Source organism: Haliotis cracherodii, unplaced genomic scaffold (genome assembly GCF_022045235.1).
Source record: "Haliotis cracherodii isolate W230 unplaced genomic scaffold, xgHalCrac1.p SCAF_16, whole genome shotgun sequence".
NCBI classification, from domain to species: domain Eukaryota; kingdom Metazoa; phylum Mollusca; class Gastropoda; order Lepetellida; family Haliotidae; genus Haliotis; species Haliotis cracherodii.
In genome coordinates this window covers 16,406,091-16,429,169 of record NW_027266271.1, presented here as the reverse complement: position 1 = coordinate 16,429,169, position 23,079 = coordinate 16,406,091, and the positions used below count along the sequence as shown (strand labels likewise).

At 42.5% G+C, this 23,079-nt stretch overlaps 1 protein-coding gene across 3 annotated transcripts in view; it reads left to right on the top strand.

Moving 5' to 3' along the window:
- The window catches only part of LOC139463879 (chitin synthase chs-1-like), a 47,275-nt gene extending 24,619 nt beyond the window's left edge, over nucleotides 1-22,656 (top strand). For 2 of the 3 annotated variants that reach the window (XM_071245290.1, XM_071245289.1), the window contains exons 10-32: nucleotides 301-378; nucleotides 841-973; nucleotides 2,025-2,253; nucleotides 2,640-2,804; nucleotides 3,468-3,610; nucleotides 4,223-4,354; nucleotides 5,598-5,667; nucleotides 5,887-5,942; nucleotides 6,162-6,311; nucleotides 6,797-6,905; nucleotides 8,126-8,314; nucleotides 8,493-8,734; nucleotides 9,451-9,643; nucleotides 10,129-10,287; nucleotides 11,322-12,289; nucleotides 12,659-12,919; nucleotides 13,412-13,494; nucleotides 14,237-14,339; nucleotides 14,929-15,082; nucleotides 15,691-15,828; nucleotides 16,758-16,890; nucleotides 17,903-18,103; nucleotides 18,701-22,656. In XM_071245290.1, coding sequence (XP_071101391.1) covers nucleotides 301-378; nucleotides 841-973; nucleotides 2,025-2,253; nucleotides 2,640-2,804; nucleotides 3,468-3,610; nucleotides 4,223-4,354; nucleotides 5,598-5,667; nucleotides 5,887-5,942; nucleotides 6,162-6,311; nucleotides 6,797-6,905; nucleotides 8,126-8,314; nucleotides 8,493-8,734; nucleotides 9,451-9,643; nucleotides 10,129-10,287; nucleotides 11,322-12,289; nucleotides 12,659-12,919; nucleotides 13,412-13,494; nucleotides 14,237-14,339; nucleotides 14,929-15,082; nucleotides 15,691-15,828; nucleotides 16,758-16,890; nucleotides 17,903-18,103; nucleotides 18,701-20,796 — 6,185 coding nt within the window. In that variant the 3' untranslated portion in view covers nucleotides 20,797-22,656. The remainder of the gene's footprint in view (nucleotides 1-300; nucleotides 379-840; nucleotides 974-2,024; nucleotides 2,254-2,639; nucleotides 2,805-3,467; nucleotides 3,611-4,222; nucleotides 4,355-5,597; nucleotides 5,668-5,886; nucleotides 5,943-6,161; nucleotides 6,312-6,796; nucleotides 6,906-8,125; nucleotides 8,315-8,492; nucleotides 8,735-9,450; nucleotides 9,644-10,128; nucleotides 10,288-11,321; nucleotides 12,290-12,658; nucleotides 12,920-13,411; nucleotides 13,495-14,236; nucleotides 14,340-14,928; nucleotides 15,083-15,690; nucleotides 15,829-16,757; nucleotides 16,891-17,902; nucleotides 18,104-18,700) is intronic. The other variant, XM_071245291.1, reaches the window with a different exon arrangement.
- The last annotated feature ends 423 nt before the right edge of the window (nucleotides 22,657-23,079 follow it).

The following is a 23,079-nucleotide window of genomic DNA, read 5'->3' as shown; positions in this document are numbered from 1 at the left end:
CTCATGGTAAAGTCGGAATCGTACAATGGACACTGCTTTTGGTCAAGATTTCTTATCAATATGGAAAGGGTTTTGTCGCTTTCATTTTTGAATTAAGTGTGTCTTTGGGTCAAGTCATGGATATTGTTTAATGCGTCGTAGTAAATCAGTAACCACAGCTTCTTAAATATGATAACATGATCATAATAACTCCACTATTCTTAATGTCATCGATGTGATCCTATACATGTAGGTGCCACGTTGCCGTGTAAGCTTGTGGACAGAGGTACATGTAAAATAATTGCCTGTGTATTTTTACAGTGACTCTGCTGTTGGACACTGACCCGAATGCTGTCACAGAAGCCCTTGTTTCAAAGAAAATACATATCCCAGGACAAGGTATCTAATATATTCATATTAAGGGTGGAGGCATGGGACTTTTAAAAAACAAAAACAACTCTGTTCCAGACATTTCTGGGCTAAATATCTGTAGTTGGTTTTTTCCTTTATATTTATCCGTAAATCGACCTAACGGATAACTTATTTTATCCAATGGCATTACCCTGTCAACCTACCCATTATGTGATAATAACCTGTCTGTGACCGGGTGAAGATCCGGGTTAGAAAGGGTCTTCAGCAACCCATGCTTGTCATAAGAGGCGACTAACGGGATCAGGTTGTCAGGCTCGCTCACCTGGTTTATGCATGTCAGCGTATCCCATGTAGATCGGTGAATATGCATGTCAATCACTCGATTGCTTGGTCCAGACTCGATTATTTACATACCGCAGTCAAATAGCCTGGATATTGCCTAGTGCGGCGTTAAGCAACAAACAAACAAATTGTTCGTGTATTTGCCAGGGGACATTCAAACAGTGAGAAGGAAGCGAGAATCCGAGGGGGTCCGAGACGCACTAGCCAAAGCGCTGTATGAACGCCTGTTCGGTTGGATCATCCGAAAGATCAACGAGTCCCTTCATCCGTGCTACGACACGTGAGTATTGCAACCCATTCTGATGTATAGTTTGAAGTTAGTCTGCAGAGTTTAAGTACTACAGGCATCGAAATAAGTTCTGTATAAATAGACAATGCCTTTAAGAAAGTGGTAAAAATGTAGTAGAATTTGTACTTTACTAAGAAACTGTGATCCGAAATACGACATGTGTTACACGTCATGTATTATTCGTCAACACTCGCCCCTTTCCGTAACCTGCAAGAAGACGGCTTCTCCCGGAATAACACGAGTTGGTCAAATGGTCCTGTTTGGTATTAAATAAAGCAAACAATCAGGTGAGGTGAGGTGAAATGGGGTTTAACGTCGTGTCCAAGATTATTGCACTTATATAGCGACGTGCATGTACGTGTGTGTGTTTGTGTGGCTGCTTGTACTAGTCCGGACTGATGCCGATGTATAGTGCTAGCTCACTGAGATACCATGCCGCAGTTTAACACGAATACCCCACTCAGACACAGTATACTGACTCGGAGCCGACCAGTCCTTGTTTTAGCCCCTTAATGCCGAGCGCCAGACAGGGTAACAACAAGTACCATCTTTTAACGTCTTTTGGTATGATGCGGCCGGGGATCGAACCCCGGACATTCCGCTCTCTGGCCGGACGCTCTACCACTAGACCACGGAGGCTGTCGCAAACAATCAGAGCGATGTGCCCGTGCAACAATCCAATCTAGCCAACATACAAACACACTCGTTTGTATGGACAAAACATCTAGTTGTGTGTAGTGGGTATTCTTGATCCAGTCGTCTTAGGCGCTCTAATTCGTTGTGCAGAGTTGCGTCCCCTTGGCGTGCCAGGAACCTATGATCGTTGGTTCGAATGACGGTTTGCACTGAATATACCTCGGAGTTTGTCATGATCAGCACCATGCCCATGCTCGTGGGTTTCACCACCGCAGTAAACATCTTAGACACGCATCACTTCAAGCTTTCTTCCTACATCCAAACTGTTCAAAGAAACGCTAAACCCATCTCACTCACTCACTCACTCACTCACTCACTTACTCACTATTTCTGTGTACGTTTGTAGTGCCGAGAACGCTGGCAGTATTGGAATGGTGGACATCTGTGGCTTCGAGTGCCTGAGGGAGAACAGCTTTGAACAGATGTGTATCAATCTCGTCAACGAGAGGATGCAGGGCTTCATGAATGAGCAGATCTTCAGGGAAGAGCAGGCGATCTATCAGAATGAGGGCGTGGCCGGAGACTGTTTGGACATACAGTACACAAACAATGACCACATCGTTTCTCTCTTTATGGTAGGTATGACGGCATTAATCACCGTATTTCTTCATCCCGGTGCATTCAGGAGTAACGAGTTTCCCTGTCATTTAATAATATTACACTTGTAGATCCGAGTTAGAACTGATCTTCAGCGACCTGAGCTTGTCGCAGAGGCGACTAGCTGGATCGCGTGGTCAGGCTCACTGACTCTCTTGATGCTTGTTGTCGTATACCATTTGAGAGGATCTATAGCCAAAATGTCAATCAGTGGATTGTCTGGTACAAATTCGATTATTTACAGACCGACGTCGTATAGCTGAACTAATGATGAATAATAAACAGACAAACAAAGAAATAAACATTATATCATATATGCTCTCTAGATCTATATTTTCCAGACAATATGTATTTCTCTCTTCAGTCGAAAGGCATACTCGACCAAATAGATGAATATACCATCAAGCTGAAGCAAGGCACAGACTCATCGCTTGTACACACCCTCAAGGAAAGATTTGCCAACAATCAAGTCTTTCGAACACCACCAGGAGCTAACCTTACTTTTGGGATCAAACATTTTGCAAGAGAGGTATGTCTTATGTCAAAGTGTCATAATTAGAGCTGATCAAATTTTAACTTAAACAAGATCTTAAACTCACAAAATGTAACTGATCAACGTATATACATACACGTAACTTTCAGATTAAATTCAGTTCGGAAGAAACGCATTTCTATAAAACAAATTGGCATTGCCAGCCACGACTATTTTGACAGGTTTAGTTAATGTCCAATATGTGTAAATCATGCGAATCCTAGTTTGCCAGGACCCGTTCAAAAAGCGATCTTGACGGGAGGACCAGAATAAATATGTGCTCAAGTCTTGGAGATAAGTCTGTCTTAATGAAAAGATTGTTTTGCGGTACGGTCCCCAGGTCCTTTTGTAATGTATATTGCCAGAATATACACTGCTTGTCAAAACCAAGTCTCCACGATCACAACCGGGACAGGGTCAAGGGGGCGTTTGATAAATGCATTGTACATAGTTACTTAAGATTTACTAAAAATTACCAAATTTACTAAAAAAGACCATGTTCGTAGGTTGATGAACTCGCAACGTCAACGAATTAAATGTGATTTTTTGTCAAGATTATAATTGTATTAAAATCGGAGGGTAAATCCAAATGCATTGCTTTCGATCAAGCATTATAGCATAGCCACACACCCATGTTAATGTTTCAATGCATGTGTTCAGGTGAGCTATGACGCTAAGGGTTTCCTGGAGAAGAACCGTGACACCCTAAGCCCGGAGATGGTCAAGTGTATGCAAGACAGCCAAAACGAGATGGTGTCTGACCTCTTCACTGTGGAGAAGGGCGATACAGGAACTATATCTGTGTAAGTACCATGGCACCAAAGAATTGGGAGACAGCCAAAAGAAAATACAATTTATTTCTATTACGCCCTACTGTATATCACAGAGGGTAAGATAACCGAACCCGACACAGTCAACCAGGAATCAAGCTATCTGATAGTGATTCTAAAACACATGCTTATGATGTATTCCGGATTCTACAATCAACACTGCTTTTTGCGGTGATTTCGTAGAATATGAAAAGGATTTTGACGCTTTTATCTCTTATTGATGACAATGATTAACATACCACGTCGCCGGTACGAGCACACACACCAATCGAATTTGCAGGGTTCGGTTCGGTTTGTTTGTTCTCAGCTACATGATGGCGGTATGCAAATAATCGCGTCTGAACCAGATAATCAAGTGATTGACACCATGAGCATCCGTCAACGCAATTGGGTTACGATGACATGCATCAGCCAAGCTTGACCACTTTTCCATTTAGTAGCTGGTTACGACAGGCATAGATTGCGGAGGTCCTGTGTTCGTACCCAGACGCCGTGTCAATTAATAACATACATTGTCCTTGTATATCATGCTGCAAATACCAATCAGCTTCACGTGAATGTCCAGTATGTGTGTCTCCCTTGTAGAACCCAGTTCAACTACCGGAAGTCAACTCGTCACGGTATGTCGTCGACCAGAAGAACGCGTGGTGAACATCTTTCTCGAAGCGTCATCAAGGACATCAGACAGAGCCATAACCAGTTCATGGCCAGTAGGAGGTAATCTTCACACAAATATAGCATTTCAATTGAATATATTCCTCTCCGAGGGGTCTGCCGCGATTCTCTTTGTTGTTAATTACGCGACAGGACACACTATCTTGGCAGATTTATTCCCAATCTGGCCCTTCCCTGTGTGACCACCGTGTTATAATTGGTTACAGTGAAAGATCCCACTGTGACCATTATTCATTTTACTATTCCCACTGTAACCACTCATCGTTGATTGGGATCTCTAACTAAAGAAATATACCAAAACAAAGTATTCATTTGATACATTTATTTACCGTTTGCATTGAAAACGTTTTGAGTGTTTACTGTTCAGTGTCACTATGCATTTCACCTGTGTAACTGCTCACATAAAGATGCTTATAAACATCTCTGGTCAGGACAGGTTTCTTTCTTTATCAGTACAGAATTGGTTGCTAATCCCTCCTTACTCAGTTACTTGACACTGTCACTTCACCCAATTCCAGCTGGACTTTGTGTTCAATGAGGCAAAGCATGTAGGTGGCTACGCTGGGAGGTTGCCTCCTGACAAAATGGCCTTTTTCTGTAGATTAGGTATCTCAAGTATCTTTAAGTTTCTCAAGTTTTCTAGTCTCCCTGATTGCAAGACAACGAAACCGTTTTTATAGAGCCCAAGTGCATATAGATTTCAATTACTTTAGATATTTTAACATCATGGCCAGCTGTTACAAAGTAAAACGTAAGGCACAAAACAAACAAACATTGCGAAACAGAACGACTAGAAAGGTCTTACTGCGTAATAGACAGAGGAATAGCCATGCAGATGGTGGAATGTTTGAACAAAATAAGTATTTGGTGAAGCCCGGCTGGTTTAGCGCCTTACTCTTACATGGCCTACTGTATTTTCAGGAAACACCATATAGAAGTGTAACAAACAACCATAAGTCTAGGTACTGCTGTAGTAAGAATTTAGCCCTTACCGCATATTGTTAAACATTAGAGCTAGAACAACGTGTGGAAAACATGAGAAATAATTAAGTTTGATGTCATTATATTAAAGTAGATATATATGGACGAACGTTTCCAGGGCTTGAATAAGGTTGATTTTATTTGGAATACAATGATGCGCGGCACAAAGGTTTTTCGTTTATCACTCATCTTGTCTCGATATGGGTTGGTTATCTTGATATTTCTGTGATTGTCCCCAGGACGTCGGGTTAAGAAGGGACCATTGTATGTATGATGACTATTTGGCGTATTTATTTTCTTCAAGGGGTGCCTCAAAGATAGATGGAGAAGAAGTGACACACGTTCAAACACAAACAGTCACCCAATACTTCAAAGTAAGTCAAAGACTTAGTATTATTTAGGTTTTAGGTTTTTCAAATTTAATATTGATGTTGTTGTTTTTTCATGTTATTGACGACCAATTAAGGTGCATATAACAACTATCGTCTCTTTTATTATCTAACATGGTAAATTTGATGCATATTGGCTTTTCACACAGCTGAACGTGTTTAGAGGCATTGAACAATTATTTGAAATATATATTTACATTATAGAATTCTTTGGATGATCTTGTGGATAAATTGAGAAATTCCGGGTCAAGTTTTGTCAGGTAAGACATGTTTTTCACTCCTATTCCAAATTTCAATGTTTCAAATGAACCCAATATCAGATATACATTGCCAAGTACATGTTTATGAAACGTATGCCATTATACTTAGAAGTATAATGCCCAAGTTTACAAAGTGACACCACGAAACTCTACTGACGTCCTGACCCAATGACTACATCTCTCATGTCAGGTTAACTTCACATTTTGTATTAAACTCAGATGCATCAAACCCAACACGAAGTCTGCCCCAGATAAGTTCCTGGATGCCGAGGTGGTTGTACAGCTGAAATACAACGGGATCGCTGAGGTGGCCCGCATTAGGAAGGAAGGCTGGTCCATCAGGAAGACATTCAAGGATGTCCTCAAAAGGTTTGACACGAATGCTTTTAGCAATTTCTGAGAATATGTATGCTAAATTTTTGTTCTTGCATATTGTGTGTTTCACGGGTCTACTTGCATATGGTATGGGGATTTGGGGTATTATTATTATTAATAATATTATTATTATTATTGCATGCCAATATTACCATCATTGTCGAATGGCAATATTGTAATGACTGCTGCATTATAATATCAATATGACGGTAGATGAATGTCACCATGACAATAACAGTTGTAACCAAGTTACAGAATGGTCAGTTAGATACGTTCTTTTGAACCCTATTTCAATTATGTGATGTGCTTGATGATAACTTGAGTGCATGTTGAACCTGGGAGACCAGGGCATGTTGGCACGATCAAGGGACGCAACTCTGCACAGCGCGTTTCTTGCGTCTGCAGATCCATACCCTAGGTGTTTATGAAATGGCAGAGGGTACGATGTATCTGGAATTAAAGTCACTGGATCTTTTCAGATATGAGATCTTGTCAACCTCATCAGAGGGAACTGACGTTACCAGGTGTGAAGACATCCTTAAAGTTACTGGTGTGCAGGCAGACCAATTCACTTTGGGAAAGAAAATGGTAAGACTTCCGTTATTAAATACAAATTATTATTTCTAGGTTAGGTCGGTCTTTAACAGATTCTGGATCTTGTTAAACTATAAATCTCTCTCTCTCTCTCTGACAATTGAATGTCTGACAGCTGGGTGTGTGACAACTGGGTGTCTGACAACTGAATGTCTGACAACTGGGTGTGTGACAACTGGGTGTGTGACAATTGGGTGTCTTACAACTGGGTGTGTGACAACTGGGTGTCAGACAGCTGGGTGTGTGACAACTTGGTGTCAGACAACTGGGTGTGTGACAACTCGGCGTGTGACAATTTGGTGTCTGCCAATTGGGTGTCTGACAATTGAGTGTGTGACAACTGTGTGTCTGACAATTGGGTGTCTGACAACTGGGTCTCGGCAATTGAATGTCTGACAACTGGGTGTCTGACAATTGGTTTGTCTGACAACTGGATGTCTGACAACTGGGTGCCTGACAACTTGATGTCTGACAACTGGGTGTGTGACAACTGGGTGTGCGACAATTGGGTGCCTGACAACTGGGTGTGTGACAACTGGGTCTCAGACAACTGGGTGTGTGACAACTGGGTCTCAGACAACTGGGTGTGTGACAACTTGGTCTCAGACAACTGTGTGTGTGACAACAGGGTGTCTGACAACTGGATGTCTGACAACTGGGTGCCTGACAACTTGATGTCTGACAACTGGGTGTGTGACAACTGGGTGTGCGACAATTGGGTGCCTGACAACTGGGTGTGTGACAACTGGGTCTCAGACAACTGGGTGTGTGACAACTTGGTCTCAGACAACTGTGTGTGTGACAACAGGGTGTGTGACAATTGGTTTGTCTGACAACTGGATGTCTGACAACTGGATGTCTGACAATTGTGTGTCTGACAACTGGGTGTCTGACAATTAAATGTCTGACAATTGGGTGTGTGACAACTGCGTGTCTGACAATTGGGAGGACCCCGTCAAACCATGCCCCGGCATCAATACCGAGGAAAGATCTGTTCATTTGGTCGTGAAGCAATTGAAGCAGGGTCTCTTGTAGACATCGGATCACGATCACGTCCAACAGAAACAGACACCGGGGGGCGTCTCTAAATAGGAAACGTGGCAAAAGAATATCACATGAATAACTGCATTTTCGTTGGCCGGATTCTTACCCTAATCGATAATTTATAGAGGAGACTATATGTAGCCGTAACAGTTTCATTTACCAATTTACAGCTATTCATGACGGATTTGGCTTTGGAGAAATTGGAGGCAGAGTTGAGACGAAAAGGACTGGAACTGGAAGAGAAGAGGGAACGAGAGGAAGAAGAAAGCAAACGAAGAAAACAAGAGGCAGAAGAACGTACGCGAAGACAGCTAGAGAAAGAAGCATCCGACAAAACGGGGACAAGTAGTCCTCAGGTAGTATGTACAGGCCGTAGAATACTTGTTTTTAAACTGTTACATGAATGCGTGATGGTAAAATAGCCATAATCAAATATAACAACAGTTCTATCAATTTTCAATTTCATAAAAAAAATTCGGAATACGTTCTTTTTCTACTCGGTGTATATAATGAATCTAGGGGTTTGTTGATGTATAGGGCGAAGTGTACAGCCCGTTGTCAGATATCCTGGAGGATGAGGAAGCGTCATCATCCGGAATGTCCTCGGCGGAAGGAACATCTGGAGGCTCAGGGAGCTCCTCTTCATCATCACACAAAGATGAAAGGGTGAAAACTGCAGCTCCAAAAAGGAGCCCGACCCCACCCCCAACGCCATATCCTTCCGAAGAATCCGCTTCGCCCCCAAGAGCACCACCAGCCGCAAATGACAAACAATCCCAGTACGTTCTTAAATAGTATCAAAAGCGAGCATAAAGAGACGTCCTGGTATTTGTTATCTCTGTGTCCATTATTAATTAACTGCTATGTAATGTATCACATAAAACACTGCGATTTGATATCCTCCTCGTATTTCCCCGGCCGCGTCATTACAAAAGATGATAATTGTTGTTACCCTGCCTGGCGTTCGGCATTACAGGGATAAAACAAGGACTGGTCATCTCGGAGTCAGTGTGCCGTGTCTGAGTTGGCTATCCATTTTAAACTTTGGCATGGTATCTAAGTGGACTGGCGTTACACAATCGGCATTAGTCCGGACTAGTATCAGCAGATACACGCACGCACGCACGCACGCACGCACGCACGCACGCACGCACGCACGCACGAGAGCGAGAGAGTGAGTGAGTGTGAGAAAGAGAATGAGAGACAGTGCTCCAAAATATATCCCTAGTATCAAAGACAGAGCAGACCAATAAGGCTCACTTGGTTTATTGTTTAAAGATGTGGGTGTTTATTATTATTATTATTATTATTATTATTATTATTATTATTATTATTATTACACAACAGTTTGCCTGACTACCCGATACATTTGGTCGCATCTTACAACCAGGTTGTTTGGTACCTCTAATCTTATCCCGAATTTCCACGGTAGACCCATACTTGACACTTTGCATGCTGACATACTCGATGCTCACTGTGCACATGTATCTTACAGCTTCTGGGACGTATTCCGGGTTGTCGACACGGAGGTGATTCGGAAAGAAACGTTCGACCAGATGACCTTCAAGGTGTTGAAAGTGTTGGTCTACATCTTCCTCTTCGTGATCATCCTTTGCGCATGCGTGGCACAGAGGCTTGGGCTCATGGTCATAATCTCAAACATTGCCACCAACAGCTCTAACAAACTGGTGAGACATGAAACAGAACTCTATTTAAAACTCACCGCTTTTCAACTCTTGTTCAAGGGGAGGTTCAGGCCAAGCGTTGATATACAACTAAAAACGTAAGGCCAATCCGATTCTTCACATTACTACACTTAACATTGACAGGGCAAACGATGATGCTTCCACGCCGCTTAGCAATATTCCAGCAATACCACGGCGGGGGACTCCAGAAATGGGCTTCACACATTGTAACCATATGGGTAATCTAACCACGGGCCTTCGGCGTGACGAGCGAACGCTTTAACCACTGATCTTCCGAAGAGCCCCTCATTCCATGACGCATTAACTGTAGTAATATGACAGAATCGGATGGTCCTTAACTTCTTTTGGAAGTAAATATAGAAATCGCCTGCAGTATCTGCATGTTTGTGTATGGGATTCACACAATACAATTGTGTCCTTCGAACCCCTGTCATATTGAATGAATAGATTTATTTGTCTCATTTCAGGTGGTATCCAGACAGTATGACCACTATCACATGCGCCTGGTGCATTACGTCTACCTGATTATAGCGATGTGCATACCCTATGCGTTGAGCTCACTCGGCTCCTTCTTTAAATGGCTGTTTGGGGTGTTTCCGACCCCAGGAGTTCTCACGTGGCTTGTGGTAAGAAATATTCAGAGATACAATCGTTACATCTTGGGATCGCTTGTTTTTGCGGAAACTGTTCGTACAGATATTGGTTGTATACTTATCAAAAAGAGTTAATGATCACCCGATTCTTTCATATTACTATAGTTAATATGTCTTGGTATGACTGATTAATTATGGTCATAAAAAATCGGGTGGTCCTTAACGTTTTTAGCAGTATATTTGCCACAGAACTGTCACTCGCCATTCGATATCATTATGTCTTTCTCAAGTTAACCCCTTGTGCACAGAGCATACCTAACCGCAACCCAGTGTATTCAAGAGCAATGGATATCGGTTGGATACAAATTGCTGCATTCCCCATAAATGTATCTTTGTGGGTTATCACCCTTGTCTCTATGTTTATACACGGGTTATGTTCTTGGAATGGCTGGTGTACTTCAAGCTCCGAGTTAGAATTGGTCTTCAGCGGCCCGTTTGTCGTAAGAGGCAACTAACGGGATCGGGGATCAGGCTCGCTGACTTGGTTGATGCATGTCATCGTATCCCAACTGCGTGGATTGATGCTCTTGATATCAATCACTGGATTGTCTGTCCAAACTCAATTGTTTACAGAACGCCGTCCATAGCTGGAATATTGCTGAGTGCGGCGTTAAACATACTCGGTTTGACCACGGCTGCTGTGCATCGACAGAACGTTGACGGTTAGTCACAAAGGAGATCAACGTTCGTTTCTGACCTGGCCAATGGTTCGAATCGATTCTAAGATTTCCATCCATGGGCCTGCCGCAGGATGAAGAAGTATATTAAGCTGCTGTGCTTAATTAAAGTAGACACCGAAGCTTGATTGTGGCTAAAACGAAACAAACAAGAAATGGTTATTCGATGGTGATGTATTTGGTATCATAGTTGTGTTTTGAACCTTAAGTTTCGGGAACTGTTTCCAGCCTTTTGATAACGTCTGTAGTTGGTCACAGACAAGTGTATACTTTCTTTTGCCCGACTGTTAACCCTTATGTAAATCTGTACAAGCTGTGTCTCTTCTCAAGGTGTTGCTGTTTGAGGCCCTTCATTCTGTGGGACTGTGTGCTCTTGTCTTCTGGGTGCTACCCAGGTATGACATCATATCGGGATCCCTTCTGCTCAGTGCCACCAACATCATACCTGCACTTCTTCTACTTATCTGCTCATCACAGACCATACACGGGGAATCCAAAAGCCGAGGAGGCATGAAGGCCTTTCTGGATGCAATTGCGCTCCTTTGTCAATTATCAGTCATCCCCATGATGCTTCTGTACAATTTTAGCCAACGGAAGAAAGTCGATATTACCAAGATAAATGTCGCAAATGAAAGTCTTGACTTCCCTGGAGTGATTTGTGCCTTCCTGTTGACGTCACTTCAATGCTGGGAAAACTTTGTCGATGGTCGTGTCCATACGCTGAGCGGCAGACCCGAAAGGAAGCATTTCAACAACCTTGTCATCAACAAATTATTGCAAATCCGGTATCAACTAAGTGAAGGGAGATACGCTGTGTCTATGATAGTTGGCATTCTGAAGATCATCATCACATGCTCCTTTGCATACGGAGTAGCGTATTTGCAAATGGGCGAGGAGATTGGGAGACTTAACCGTGAACTTCTTACCACTTTCGAACTCTTTGACCAATTGTACTTAGATCCTGCCAGATTTTCAAGTCTTCTATCAGTGACGATCGGCGGATTTGTTCTGTACTATGGAAGTTTCTTGGCATGCAAGCTGCAGATGCAGAGAATATCGTTGGCGCTTCCCGCAACCCTTTCCATCTTCGTGATTCAGGGGCTTTTTACAATACATTGCGAGAAAGAGTGGGTTCCTTTCAAGGTCATTGCATTCTACCCAGGACACCAGGAAACCTGTAAACTAGCTTCTGATGTCGCGTACATGTACTACCTAAGCATAGCCTGGGTCCTGTCGCTGCTGTGGATAACGAGGCATATTTGGTTCCCAAGGCAGGGACGTCTGGAGGAATATGACAGGTTGTATATTTATTCCTTGTATTCCTTCACAATATTTGTTAACTATCCTCCCCTATTTGCTCCAGCGCCGGTAGATACGCTGAGTGATTAACACGTTCGCACGTCACCCCGAAGATCTGGGTTTGATTCCCCTGTGGGTAGAATGTGAAACAACCTGTGAAGATCCGGGTCCCAAGGGACGCAACCCTGCACAGCGAATCGCGGCGCCTCAGACGACTGGGCACCCCCCACCCCCCCCACACACACACCCACCACCACCCACCCCCCATTTAAGAAGTAAAAATGAAATTGATTCTCTTAAAATGTGAAACATAGAAAATGTATCTACGTTTTCTCCTTAATTCTATTCACGAAAAACTTTCTTTCTAGATTGTTCATGAACCCGTTTTACTGTGGGATACTAACATTCGAGAATATTTTGCTGAACCGACGTCGCCACAATGAGGTTATCTATGAATTCGAAGATGATGAGAAGATGCACTATTTTATTGCAAAACCAACGCTCACGACGTCTCAGTCGGATGCAGAGACGGATACAGATTCACTGGATGTCCCCTCTGTGTTTGCATGTGCAACCATGTGGCACGAGACTCAGACGGAAATGACGCAACTACTGAAGTCCTTATTCAGGTAATCTTCAGTCGTTTCATACATTATGTTTCCATAATCATAACAAATCTCTACTAAAAGCAAAGTTTATTTGTTTGTTTGTTGTTTAACGCCGCATTCAGCAATATGACGGCGGTCTTTAAATAATTTAGTCTGGACCAGACCATCCAGTGGTTGACATCATGAGCATCGATCTGCGAAATTGGGATATAATGACATGCACCGACCAAGGCACCAGCGTCACCACCCAATCTCGTTGGTCACCTCTTACTACAAGCATAGTCGCCTCTTGATAGGTTGCTGAAGACCTATTGTAGCCTGCATTTTAGATTCCGAATATATCATAATTGTTTGTTTTGTTCTTGCTATAGATGACCTGTAAGGAACTGTGTTATTCTGGGCATCGAATCAATATTTAAACACCCGCAAATCTAAAAACACATCTTCAGAAATATCGTGTTAATGTAAGATTTACTGTACAACAAAAGATGAAATGAATGTCAATTGTTTCAGATTGGACAAAGCGCAGGCCGAAAGGGAACAGTTCGCATATTTACACCCAGGGAAAACTGTCGCAGACAGATTCAACTTTCAAGGTTCATTTCCTCTCACAGTTTTGCATCATTATTGCTCTCTATCTCGAGTATAGACAGATTTGTTGTAACTTACCAGATGTTATTCTGGTGATCAGCAGTATGGCGCTCCAGAATGCCTCTCTTGCGTTGATTCTTAATATGATTTTCGTTGATTTAAAAACAACAACTGTAAGGCGCACCTGTTGCGTAAAAGATTCAGATTATAAACATTGTTACTTTGGTTCAACAACCTCTTTCGAAGGTAAAGATTGAAACACGCATGTGAGTGAGTGAGTGAGTGAGAGAGTATGGTTTAACGCCGCTTTTAGCAATATTCCAGCAATATCACGACGGGGGACGCCAGAAATGGGCTTCACACATTGTACCCATGTCGGGAATCGAACCCGGATCTTCGGCGTGACGAGCGAACGCTTTAACCACTAGGCTACCCGAAACACGGATGTTGCGTTGAGAGCCGCTTCCATTCCGAATCAGTCAAAAACCTTGTGAAAAATATTTATGCGACTATTAGTATGACAAAAACTGTCAACGAGGACGTACATCATGATGGTGAGGTTAACACCATTGATGAGATTGTCTTCCTGATACTCATGGACAAGTCAGCGTTTCAACATATAAAAGTGATGCCACATCGTGACTACCCGAGGGGTTAATTGTTTTACAGACGTGCATTCCATTAGGTATAGATCATTAATGATATCGTTTCAGATAAACAATAATACGTGTCATTGTTATGCTGTAGGCCACATTTTCTTTGACGATGCACTTGAGCTGAACGAGGATGAAAAATGGCAAGTAAACCCGTTCGTAAAGATGTTGGTGAACGTCATGGATGATGCAAGCTGGTAAGTTTCCAGAACAGTCATCATTGTAAACTCTTGAAGGGTTCACGAGTCTGCAGCAAGTGTAGTGATGCATGATGTACTTTATGGTTCTGAGTTGTGTGGTTGACTTGTTAGTTCTTCAGTGTAATGGGCACATGTATGTTCCTTAAGGGGCCTGATTGTCAACGATATAAGTCACCTAAACATTTTGCCTTTCGTAAATGATAACAACAACAACAATAATAATAATGATAATGATAATAATTTATAGAGGAGGAGTTATTGACCATCTCATGGAAGGTCAGGCCTACACGTACTTAGGGATGCAGATTAGGGACAAACTCCAGAGTGCCCATTTCAAGGACAAGGCTAAGGCTAAGGCTAAGATGATCGTAACTCCCATACTTTAGCATAGACTTACAATAGTCTTAGCGCTAAGATCGCTTTGTGCAAGTGGGCCCAGGTGGCAAATCGCACGATCAGCCTTGTCTGTAAACGGGTAAATATTTGGAACTAAAAATAGTTTTTATATTTACTACCTGGAAATCATCACTGGGAGGCGAGTAAATGTAGACATGGGTTACAATAGTTTCCTTCTCTTCATCTTCAGTGCTGTTCATCAGAAGTATATGAAGACGCACGATCCCTACAAGGTAGTCACTCCGTACGGGGCCCAGCTGATCTGGGAGCTGCCTGGCGGGAATCTGTTGTATGTCCACATCAAGGATAAAAACAAGATTCGGCACAGGAAGCGATGGTCACAGGTAATTACTAGCCATTGATTATAGTTAACGGTGAAGGCCGCGGCCTAGCTGTGAAAAGCACAAAACTGACGCAAAGAGTTGCGTCCCTTAGACGCGCCAGGATCCCAGATTCGTCCTATTATGACCCTTGGTTTTCTCAGCACTATAGTAATGCTCGTGGGACGTTCCCCATGATGCGTTTTCCTTCATCACTCATTGCATGAATTCAGTGAGGTTTATTAGTATTGAGTCTAAAATGTACATATTATCAATATAACTGTCAGTGAATCTTTAAACTCGTATAATCTGTGTATATCACCAGTTCATGTTATGTTATCGCTTTGGTGAAACCCACAGGCACTTGAATACTTTGCTTTCGGATGACATCTTTGCATTGCGGATAAGTGATGCATTAAAGCCTTAAATAGTGAATGAGTGATGATTTTTACGCCGTATTAAGCAATACTCCAACCATATCACTGCGGGGAACACCAGAAATGGGTTTCACACATTGTACCCATGTGAAGGATCGAACCTGGGTGGTAAGCTAACACTTCAGCCACAAGGCTACACCACCGCCCCCGAACGTTATTGGCGGTACAAACTGATAGCAAGGTGCTTGGTTGCAGGTGATGTACATGTACTACTTACTGGGCTATCAGCTATTGAAGGAGTCTGAAGACGAGATCGTAAAGAAGGCCCGGGAAAGAGATATAATGAACAAAGATGGTGTGGCAGAACTCTTCAGCTTAGATGTCCAGAAGAAGGTGAGTAAGGGCTCAGTCACACATTCAGGACTTTAACTGCCGTCCTTGATAGCACCATTCCCGATTAAAATTTGTCAAAAGTCTGATCAAGATCCTGTAATTCGTGGCAATGAACAATATTATTCATGCCCGTTCATCACGACAGCGTGCCGATCCACAGGACATCGTCCAGACAACACAGGTCATTATTACGATTTTGATCCGATACAGCAGAATCTGTTTTCCGAATGTTTCGGGACGCGCCATACTGTCGGGAGTGCTTGGCCGACCTCTCTGGACCTTTCTCGATCCGTAGGACTCTGTTACGAACGTATACGACTGCGTTCAGACAATGATAGGACATTCTAGATAATTTAGGATAGTAATCCGACTTTTTCACTTTTCGTGTCGTAGCGCTGTCTGATCTCAAAAGGGTAGGGTGCAGGGGGTGATCACACACGCTACTAGGGACATGTCTTGTCACATGATTTGACTTTATGAGCACCTGAGTGGACTCTGTTTGACTCTGTCATGTTTTGTTTTGACCCCATTCTCTTTCGCTCGACCTCGTGGCAAGTGCCGCTATCGATATGGCATTATTATTTTGTACGGATTTCCTTCACTAAAATAATCATCATATTGTTAACACCTGTCTTTGTTTCTTTTTATGGAGCTAAGAACAAGGTGATAAGTTTCTCTTGCCCGTTAGTTTAGCCCGAAATAAAGCCAAGGCATTCGAAATAACAGTCACGTTTATTTAAGGTATTAGCATTTTTCAAATCATGCAATGGTTATGTGGAAGGATCGGTGATGTTATCAGGAATGTTACTATGTAAATTAGATTGCCCTTCTGTTTCAGTCGTAGCTATTCCCTTACAAACCAGAGAAACAATATAATTTCTGTATGCTTATAATTTACCGGATTTTTCAAATTTCGAATTTTCTTACAGACCAAGAACACGTTCGTATTGGCTCTTGACGGAGACACTGACTTCAGCCCCAGCTCTGTGAGAATCCTGCTGGACAAGATGCACAACGAAAAGGTGGCAGCAGTGTGTGGCAGAATCCACCCGATAGGTTCAGGTAGGTCTTCAGTATTGAGTTGAAGTGTGTGGTAGAATCCACCCAATAAGTTCAGGTAGCACTTCAGTACTAGGTTGAAGTTGGTGGTAGAATCAGCCCGATTAGCTCAGGTAGCACTTCAGGACTAGGTTGAAGTGTGTGGTAGAATCCACCCAATAAGTTCAGGTAGCACTTCAGTACTAGGTTGAAGTGTGTGGTAGAATCCACCCAATAAGTTCAGGTAGCACTTCAGTACTAGGTTGAAGTTGGTGGTAGAATCCACTCGATAGGCTCAAGTAGGACTTCAGTACTGAGTTGAAGTTTGTGGCAGAATCCACGACCAGGATCAGGTGTGGCTTCAGTACCTAGCTGCACTGTGTGGCAGAATCCACCCAATAGGTTGAAGTTGGGCTTCACTTATGCTAACCAGCTGATTACCAATGTTTTGACTTTTACCTATTGCCCCGTATGTTTACCTGAACTGACTTGGCTTTGCATGTTTGTGATGGGTGCCAACAGTAAGGTCAGGATAAGCTCACTTCTTTCGTCACTATTTGATAGTGATTCATAAACACTTGCTCAGGAAATGGTGGGAATCGATTTATTATGGAAAAAAGTGTATTGTCTCGTTTGTTTGCATTCCCCAGATGCTGGAAGTATACACTCAAGAGATAAAAGGAAAAAATATTGTTTTGAGGGGAACAGTATATTATAAAAGGAACGAATTCTTGGGCATCAGCTCGTCAGTTTAAATCCTGCTCGTCAGTCATTCTTGTTGCCAATAAAAACAAAATTCCTGCGTCCTACGAAACAGACTGTGTTATCCATTCTGACATTGTATTAAAGAGCCGAAATCAATGTGTGCCCAGTTATGTTTGTTCGATATTTATATTAAAATAAAAAGGGTTCCTCACACATCAATTTTAGTTTCAATAATTGTTTTTGAAAAGACCTAATTTCCTTTGTGCCCTACAAACATATATTTTTAGGTATTTTGTTATGATAACCCATGTTGTCTTTTCTGGTTTCTCAGGGCCCCTTGTCTGGTACCAGATGTTTGAGTATGCTGTTGGTCATTGGCTACAGAAATCTGCTGAGCATGTCCTTGGATGTGTTCTCTGCAGTCCTGGGTGCTTCTCCCTCTTCAGAGCCTCGGCTCTAATGGACAACAACATCATGAGGAAGTACACAACAATGCCGACTGAACCGGGGCATTACTTACAATACGATCAAGGTAATGCTGCAGAGACACCTTCAGTCCTGCAGTCCATAGGGCCAAAAGACATGAGAAACATTACGAATGTATTTTTGAACCCATCTTTTCGGCATCTAAAGAGTTTATGATCATTCATACTGAAACTTTCAAAGAAGCATTATAATGAATGAATATGGTTTTACGCCGCTTTAAGTACCAAGCAATATCACGGCCGGGGACACCAGAGCTTCACACATTGCACCCATGTGGGGAATCGAACTCTGGTCTTCGTCATGACGAGCGAACGCTTTAACCACTAGGCTACCCCACCGCCCCATAAACATAAAATATACAACCGTTTGAGACTTCTGTCTGATACCTAATCTTCTCTTAAGACCTTTTCATGTATATATGAAATCATATATGACTATGTGTAGAACGTATTCGAAAACATACGGTTTTGCACAGCCAATTATTCAATTAGAGCCACAAACCCTTTTCGTAATCATAACAAATTGCTGCTAAAGGCACAGGCTATTGTGAGCTTTCCACAAAGTCAACATCAGCATGTGTTTATGAATCTATATGAAATAGAACACACGTTCAGAATATGTAATGTTGGTTTCCTTGTCCCAGGTGAAGACCGATGGTTGTGCACGCTGCTGCTCCAGCAGGGGTACCGAGTGGACTATGCCGCTGCCGCTGATGCCTACACGTACGCCCCAGAAGGATTCAATGAGTTCTTCAACCAGAGAAGACGCTGGACTCCTTCCACCCTGGCCAACATCATGGACCTATTGTCATCATCTGAAGCAACTGTCGCTCGCAACTCCAACATCAGCTACCTGTACATAGTATACCAGATGGCGATGATGGCAGGGACCGTCTTGGGACCAGGCACTGTCATCATGATGATTGCAGGGTCCATCCAGTCAGTGTTCAAACTGGAGCTTATCGTGTGCTATGCAATATCCATATCTATTCCAACTGTGTATATTGTCATCTGTTTTACAACTCCATCAAAAGTACAGCTAATCGTTGCGGCTGTGTTGAGTGCTGCGTACTCGTTCGTCATGATGGCCGTCATTGCTGGTACTGTAATTATAGCCTACCAAGAGAGCCCTCTGCACCCGAGTGTCATCTTCTCTGTGCTCCTTTTCGCCATGTTTTTTATAGGAGGAGTGCTACATTGGAAGGAGTTGAACTGCCTTCCTCATTGTTTTATGTACTTTCTCTGCATACCGACTGGCTACCTACTGCTATTTATCTACTCACTGTGCAACCTCAACAATGTTTCCTGGGGAACACGGGAAATAGCCAAGAGAAAGACTAAGAAAGAACTCGCAGCCGAGAAAAAAGCATTGAAGGACAAGGAGGAGCAGGCAAAGAAAAAGGATGGCTTTTTTGCCCGACTCTTTTTTAGTTCCACCTACATTAAGGAATTAAAACAACTTCTCGATGGACTGAAGCCAAAGTTGACCAGTTCAAACGATGCAATTGTAGAACAGTTGAAGCTGATAAATGAAACTATTGTTAAGATCGCAGAGCAGTCTGGTCACGGCAACATTGGTATCACTCGACCCGAAGATGACCTCACGAACGACACGCCCACTAGTGTGACACCCTATGAGTCCCCAGATTCAGAAGAGGAAGAGGAAGAAGAAGAGGAGGACGACGATGAACCTGAAGAAGTTGATCCTTACTCTGGAAAACACTGGGTAGAAGACACTGCGTTCGGAAAAGGTCCTGTCATGCAGCTGTGTGAGACTGAAGAAGGTTTCTGGGAAAGCTTCATTGCAAAATATCTGAAGCCAATAGATAAAGATGAGCAAAAGGAAAAGCAAATAAAAGAGGGTTTAATTGAATTGCGAGACAGCATCTGCTTTGCAATGATAATGTTAAACAGCTTATGGATTGCTATCAACTTCATGTTCCAGTGGAAACGAGTTCTCAGAGTTAGCATCCCATATAAGGACGAAAGTGGCAAGCAGCAGGAACTTGTAGTTGGTATCCTTGGGCTCTTGTTTATTGCATTCTTCACCATACTGATAATTATCCAATTTTTGGGAATGTTGCTACATCGCTGGGAAACGTTCCTTCATCTCATATCGATGACCAATCTTAGGACGGATCAAACAGATTCAACCAAGTTCAGTTCAGACACGGAGCAGATCATGGAAACACTGAGACACGAATTGGAACCTCTTCCTGATTATGAAGATGATGACAAGGAAGAAGATGGACGAGAGGAGAGAATGCGCTCTGTCATACAACGAGGAGAAACCATGAGAGACTTAGCACGGTCCAGACGAGTAAACCTTGCCAAATCTACAATGAAGCCAATTTCCGTTTCGAGAACAACAAGAAACTTTAACAGAGATCGTGATTTAAATGTACCTCGTCCTTCCAGGCGGTATCAGCAGTTTGATGGAGGGCTGAGAAATCGATTCTATACACCAGCCATCAATAAAGTATGGTCACAGGTAGAAGTACCCAATGAAGGGGCGATACCATGGAGTGGAGGAGATGATCCAATATATTCTGAAATACGTGACGTCATGCCAGGGACGATGGGAAGAGACTTTGCAAGAAAGGTCAAACGGTTGAAGGATCGTGAAAGGGATTCGAGGTTTACAGATCAAGGAGGCTCGGGAAATGGACCAACGGATAGGAATGGTGCAACATTTGTGTCAATGTTTGAGCCGCATGGCGCACAAACTACACAATTCTGAAATGGTCTTGTATGTCAGTAGACACTTGGACTACACTGGCTATGTATTCAGTGAAAATGGTTTTTGTGCGGCTGCCAGTGCAGAGTAGAGATTGTTGTGTGGTGGGTTAAAAATGATTCCATTGAGTCAATACACACATGCAACGCATTTAACGAGCGGACATAGGTTGCCGAAGTATGTCTGCTACCGCAAGTCGCAATGCAGAGTTGCGTCCCTTAATTGTACAAGTACCCATTGACTAAACCTTTGAATCAAAAACTCACCATGATTGCGATTCTGTTTGTCAGCACATCCATCCTCGGTGGTCTAATCAGTAATGTGAACGTCTGTGCCCTACGTGAGTTAGAGCGTTCAGACCATAATAAACTGGCAAACCGTGTACGCACTGAGAAGTTGTTCCATGTGTCATATTTCATGGCTATGGATTCTTGTTCATTAATCATTGTGAAATGTCTTTGGATAACTTACGATATAATTACTTTGCATTCTACATTTTCTAACTTTCAACTATGTTTGGTGTCCATTTTTGTGTTTGTCCGGCCATAGTATATGGTTAACAAGTAAAGGCGAGTGGGAGACTTAACCTCATATTTTTAATTTTCGTGCGTGCGTTCGTGCGTGCGTGCGTTTTTACCATGCCGCAGTTTATCTTGAATACCTCCGTTTAGACACCGAGTCGGTCACTCCTTGATTTATCCCCAGTTGTGGCAATCGACATTATGTGTCGAGGTTGTTTGTTTTGTCGGTATTGTATGTTTAGCGTTGCAAACAGCAACACTCCAGAATGTGACAGCGGCCTGTAAATAATCAATAAACTAGTTATTGATATTATGAGCAACGATCCACACCGTCACCGAGCCTGCCCACCCAATCTATTTAGCCATCACGTACGACCAGTATTTAAACTCACTTATGCGGAATTGTGCCAACAAAAATGATAAGCCAGAACACTGCTCATATTTTAGATAAGCCATTATCCGTTTTATATAAGCTCATGAAATCGTGTCGGTACATCAAGGAAAGGGGTGCTGAGATAGCCTAGTGCACGTGGTGAAAGCATTCGCTCGTCACACCGAAGACCCGGGTTCGATTCCCAATATGGTACCAACTGTTAAAAGCGGCGTAAAACCTAACTCACTCACTCCAAAGATCAAAGCCCAACGTGTACAGGGTTGGGTGTGGTGATTTAGGTAGTAGATAATACTCTTTCTGCAATGCAATTATTCCCTATCAGAATGTTCATGAAATGTACTTGGCATCAAAACTATATTTAACAAGTTTTTATAGAGACCAGGCTCGGGCTAATTGGTCGAGCTAGCACAATTCCTTCAAGTCCTTGAAAATAGTCTACTGATTTACATACTTTTTATGTAAGATAATGATTTCCTTAATTCCGCAGAGAGAATGTATCGTTCACACCGGGCGGTGGGATAGCTTCGTGATTAAAGCGTTAGCCCGTCACGGCCTGGGTTCGAATTCCCACATGGGTACAATGTGTTCATTTCTGCTGTCCCCGCCGTGGTTATGAAGGAATATTACTAAAAGCGAAGTAAAACCACACTCACACATACACACATACACAGATCTAATTACCGCCGTGTGATATACTGTGACACTTACCTCCTAACGGCATTCCATTAGGAACATATATATACATATATATCTCCGGAAATTATTGCACATATATGATGCATATACCATCGCCCAAACTGTATATGCTTGACGTTTTCAATAGATAATGGTGAACATGTATGAGATTTTAAATGCGTTGTACATGTGGCTTGTATATTTGAAATTGTAATTTGACTTCAGTTATTGTAAATATTGTATTTTGACACAATATGTAAGACATTAAAATGTAAAACGTGTATGTGTTGTTATTTTCGAAAGATTTTTTTGTAGGTTAAACGCCATACTCAGCCATATGACGGCGGTCTTTTTAGTTCGAGTCTGGACCAGACAATCCAGTGATTGACATCATGAACATCGATCTACGCAACTGAGATGCGTTGACATGCATCGACCAAGTCAGTGAAGTAAGCCTAACCACCCGGTCCCGTTAGTCGTCTCTATCAACAAGCACGGGTTGCAGAAGACCAATTCTAACACAGATCTTCACGTGTCATTTTCGAAATATCAGTGACATGAAGTTATGTATGGTGAAGATTCGTTAAATCGAACTTTAGAAACTCGAATTATCCTCAATGTACAGGCAACGTTATGGACCTGGTTGCATCCTTATCAACACTTTAATCTTTTGTTGGAGTGTACGGTTGTCTCGAC